Here is a 4,941-nt window from a genome sequence, read left to right as displayed (position 1 = left end):
TGAGATAAAGATGTCACTGCCAACTGAACAATAGCTACAGTACATGCAGAGCGGATAGGAAGCAGGGCCATTAGAAGGAGGTGTGAAATATAGGAACACTTTAGAAAGAAATGATACATGAGGGGAACATATGACATAGTGGCAACCCATCAGCCCAGTGTCTACTGCATTCATAGATATAATGTAACTGTATTTAGTAGTTCTATTCGGGCCATGTTGGTCTGAATACACTTTTAAAAATCAGAATGCCCATACATTTCTTGTATTCATACTCTGTGCTGTGATGCGTTTTGGATGCAGGAACTGAGCAATTTTCACTCTTATTTCCTTCATTTTCAGCCCATAGGTAAGAGGATTCAGTAGTGGTGGCACCACAAGGAACTGCACTGACATGACTATCCTCAGTTCATTAGGTAATATGGTAGATTTAAAACGGTGGAGTAGTATCTCACAAAGTGCACCCGTAGCAAAGATGATGAGAGTTATCAGATGAGGAGTACAGGTATGCAAGGCTTTGGCTCTGGTGTCTTCTGAAGCTTTGATGCACACTCTCAGAATCTGTATATAAGAGACTAATATCAGCACTGGTATCAACACAACCAGTATTACAGTGAGGAAGAAGCCATAGATATTGTTCACTGCTGTATTAATGCAGGAGAGTTTAACTACAGACCAGTTGTCACAGTAGATCTTCTCTATGACTGAGCCACACAGAGGAAGCCTAATTGTCAATATAAATTGTATGGTAAATAGTAAAATACCATACAACCAGGCTGCAGCAACCAGTTTGAAAACTGTGATTAAGGACATAATGCTGTTATATCTAAGAGGGTTACAGATACATACATAGCGATCAAACGCCATAACTGCTAATATGGTTAGTTCACATGCCATATAAGTATGAATGCAAAACACTTGAGTCAAGCAGCCAATGTAAGAAACTGTTTGGATTTCAGAAAGTAGATTGGCAATTAGACAGGGGAAGAAAGCAGTGCTGCCGTAGAGTCCATTTACACACAGCGCACAAATGAAGATATACATCGGCTCTTGCAATCCTCTGTGTAACGCTACAATAGTGATCACTGCACTATTGGATAGAATGGTCATCACATAGCCAACCAAAGCTATGATACTGTACAGATATTTTACTGCTGTCATTTCCCCAAAGCCAATCATTCTGAGCATGGAAGGATGCGGGAACGTGGAATTTTCCATTGTTATTGCTCTCTGGGATATCGGCTCCTATAAAAAGGAAAAGAAAACATGGAACTTAGTCTTTTGGTTCCCACTAAAATCACATATTGTTTAATGTTTCATGTTGCCAATATATCTAAAAATGGGTCTTCTTTGATGGCACTTTAATGCAGTGTATTTTAAAAAGAAAATGAATGACTCTTTTGGAGTATACATGGTGTTATACAGATGTAGCAGACGTTAGTGCTCCGGCTGGGGAGTAGCAGCGCAACACACAACCTTCAGGGCGAGCAGACACCATTATAATTGGATTACGCATGAATGAAAGGGGCGTGGTTAATGTGAAATGTCACTCCCTGATGTGCGTCAGTGTGTTCAATAACATCTGCTACACCTGTATCTCTTGGATATTTCTTGTGAGGTCCATAAATCAGAAACAAATACACATCCCGAAACACATTTTTATTGAAGGAAAGGAAAAATATCAAAAGATACAAAAAATACAAGAAAAACATTAAAATGAGAAACACAATGCATGAGAAACCTCAGTACAGAGTACAGACCGGAAAGGTCGAGACGTTTGCATGGGACCTGCACACGAATAAATCTATAGATGACCCATGGTGAGGTAATACTGCATTGCTCTATATAGAAGTGATGACATTTGAACTATAAGTCTTACATATCTGGGACTTTTTTTAATATTGCAAATCTGCAAAGTGATTTGATGCAAGTGGACTATGGGGCTTTTATAGTGTATGCCAATATGGCGGGAGCTGCCATAGCACAAGCTAAGTGCTTTATGTTACAGTTTTAAACTAGGAAGTGCGTTTATCCTTTTCAGTGCCTTTTTGCATTATATATATATATAATATGTTATGCATTATATATATATATATATATATATATATATATATATATATATATTCCTTTGAGGGTTTATGTTGTTATAACATCTTTACACCCCCATACCATCATTGGACATATTCGGTCATGGATTCGGAACTAGAACGAGGTAGCTTGACATTTGCCTTTTTTTTCCACAGACTGGTATATTTGGGGTGTTTCCGCTGGACTATGACCTACCCTTGTCTGACCTTGGGACCGGTGACATGTGTACATAATTATTAAAACTAAATGGGAACTTCGTTTTTTATTTAAAACCAAAATTGTTCCCAAAAAATTAATTAAGATGAATTAGTTGTTTACCCTCATAGTAGTTTATATTTTTTAATTTTAATGTTGTATTGTATTGTATGTCTTTATTTATATAGCGCCATTAATGTATATAGCGCTTCACAGTAGTAATACATGTGGTAATCAAATAAATAACAGAGCATGGGAATAAGTGCTTTAGACAAAAGTAACATTAAGGAAGAGGAGTCCCTGCCTCGAGGAGCTTAAACTCTAATTGGTAGGTAGGGAGAACGTACAGAGACAGTAGGAGGGAGTTCTGGTAAGTGCGTCTGCAGGGGGCAAAGCTTTATGTATCATGTGTTCAGAATACCCACAGTGCTATTCATATGCTTCTTTAAGCAAGTGTGTCTTAAGGTGGGTCTTAAAGGTGGATAGAGAGGGTGCTAGTCGGGTATTGAGGGGAAGGGCATTCCAGAGGTGTGGGGCAGTCAGTGAAAAGGGTTTAAAGCAGGAGAGGGCTTTAGATACAAAGGGGGTAGAAAGAAGACATCCTTGAGAAGAACGCAGGAGTCTGGATGGTGCTTAATGAGAAATTAGGGCTGAGATGTACAGTAAGGAGGGGCAGAAGAGTGTAAAGTTGTAAAAGTGAGGAAAAGAATGGAGTGTGAGATGCGGGATTTGATCGGAAGCCAGGAGAGGGATTTCATGAGGGGAGTTGCTGAGAACGTTCTAGGAAAGAGTAGAGTGATTCTGGCAGCAGCGTTTAGGATAGATTGTAAGGGACACAGGTGAGAGGCAGGAAGGCCGGACAGCAGGAAGTTACAGTAATCAAGACGGGAGAGAATGAGGGCCTGAGTCAGAGTTTTAGCAGTCGAGCAACAGAGGAAAGGGCGTATCTTTGTTATATTGCGGAGGAAAAAGTGACAGGTTTTAGAAATGTTTTGAATGTGAGAGGCGAATGTGAGAGAGGAGTCGAGTGTGACCCCTAGGCAGCGTGCTTGGGTTACTGGGTGAATGATCGTAGTTCCAACAGTAATGTGGAAGGAGGTAGTAGGGCCAGGTTTGGGAGGAAGTATGTGGAGCTCTGTTTTAGCCATTTTGAGTTTAAGGCGGCGGAGGGCCATCCAGGATGATATAGCAGAGAGACATTCAGAAACTTTGGTTTGTACAGCAGGTGTAAGGTCGGGTGTTGAAAAGTATATTTGTGTGTCGTCAGCATACAGCCGTGGTCCCTTTTATTCTCCATCTCCGAATTTTTTCGGGGATTTTTTACGAATGCAACGCACTTCACCACACTTCACCACGTTCATGCCGCATTCTGACCGCATTCATACCACATTCATGTTGCATTCACACCCGCGGTTGATGCGCGGTTGATGTGTTTATTGATAATGGTTGGATTTAATTGGTTGCATACGGGACTGGCAGTGACTCGGCGCCAGCTGATTGGCAAAGTCTATGGTGAGTAATGTTGAATTATTTTATTCTGTTTTTGAAATATCAATATCAATGCACAGTCAAGCGATTCTCCTGGAAGCAATATCATTGGCTGAGCAGCTTCTACAGTAGATACTGAACAATTGGTGGAACCCTAGGCGCATGTGCATTGGAACCTTCTTGAAACGCATATGCGTGTCATCACATCGACAGTAGGCACATGCGCATGTGAACAGGAGACGCCCCCCGAGAAAATTATTGGTGGGACTGACTGTGGGAACTTCTTTAGGGGACTGACTGACCATTACAGTAAAACTTTTACTTTTTTTTTTCCTCAGAAAAGAAAACTTTGTCATCTCATGCGGAAAACGGCAAATGGAGGGATTTCGATGGATAATATCGCTTTGTGTTACAATGCCTGCACATTGCTGATTCTGATTTAAAAAAAACACGTACCGGAGTCTACAGTTTAGTGGCCGTTGTTATTGATTAGGATAGAATACTGTAACTGAGAGCTTTATAGAAAACTTGAAACAGTATGCTGTTGGTTCAGACCGTATAAATACTTTTTTATATATACTGTATAATAAACCCGAAAAATAAAAAGTATGCATTTATTCTACATGTATTCCAGTACATATGTGTATTCTATACCCGTACAGCATGTATTGTTTTAATACTCTTGTGATGTACTGTACAGTGCTGAGCATGCCTACAGTATACTGTACAGTATGCCTGGACAGTACTGTACAGTATGTTCTAGAAACACTGTATTTTGTTACAGTATAAAAGGAGACAATGGAACAATTTAAAACAAATCAACATTTTCTTTTATTGGTGGAGTAAGTAGTGTACAAAAACATTTATTTACAAATACAATTTAAAAACATTTTAAGTGTACAGAAATTCAAAACATTAACAGGTATATGGTTTACTGCTAGTGAAAACATTTATGTACAGAAAGTCAAAACATTTACAGTAGGATGGTGTACAGAACAGTCAGTAAGGCCTGCACAACTCCAGCCCTCGGGGGTCGCAAACAGCCCCAGTTTTAAGGATAACCTTGAAAACCGGGCCTGTTTGCGGCCCTCGGGGACTGGAATTGTGCAGGTCTTGTGTACAGTAAGTAAAACATTTCTTTATGAATACAAGTTAAAACACGCAACATCTCCT

General features: G+C 39.9%; 1 protein-coding gene across 1 annotated transcript; it reads right to left on the bottom strand.

Moving 5' to 3' along the window:
* Positions 1-240: 240 nt before the first annotated feature.
* On the bottom strand, positions 241-1,215 carry LOC142490828 (olfactory receptor 52D1-like). The gene has a single exon (XM_075593249.1). It carries the CDS (start codon positions 1,213-1,215, stop codon positions 241-243), a length of 975 nt encoding a protein of 324 aa, XP_075449364.1.
* Between the last annotated feature and the right edge of the window lie 3,726 nt (positions 1,216-4,941).

The sequence above is a fragment of the Ascaphus truei genome, chromosome 3 (genome assembly GCF_040206685.1).
Source record: "Ascaphus truei isolate aAscTru1 chromosome 3, aAscTru1.hap1, whole genome shotgun sequence".
NCBI classification, from domain to species: domain Eukaryota; kingdom Metazoa; phylum Chordata; class Amphibia; order Anura; family Ascaphidae; genus Ascaphus; species Ascaphus truei.
The sequence above is the reverse complement of the archived record's forward strand: the minus strand, read 5'-3'. Positions and strand labels throughout refer to the sequence as shown.

What these genes read in the sequence shown, in the direction of transcription:
- LOC142490828 (XM_075593249.1), bottom strand. Translation starts at nt 1,215, where the DNA reads ATGGAAAATTCCACGTTCCCGCATCCTTCCATGCTCAGAATGATTGGC.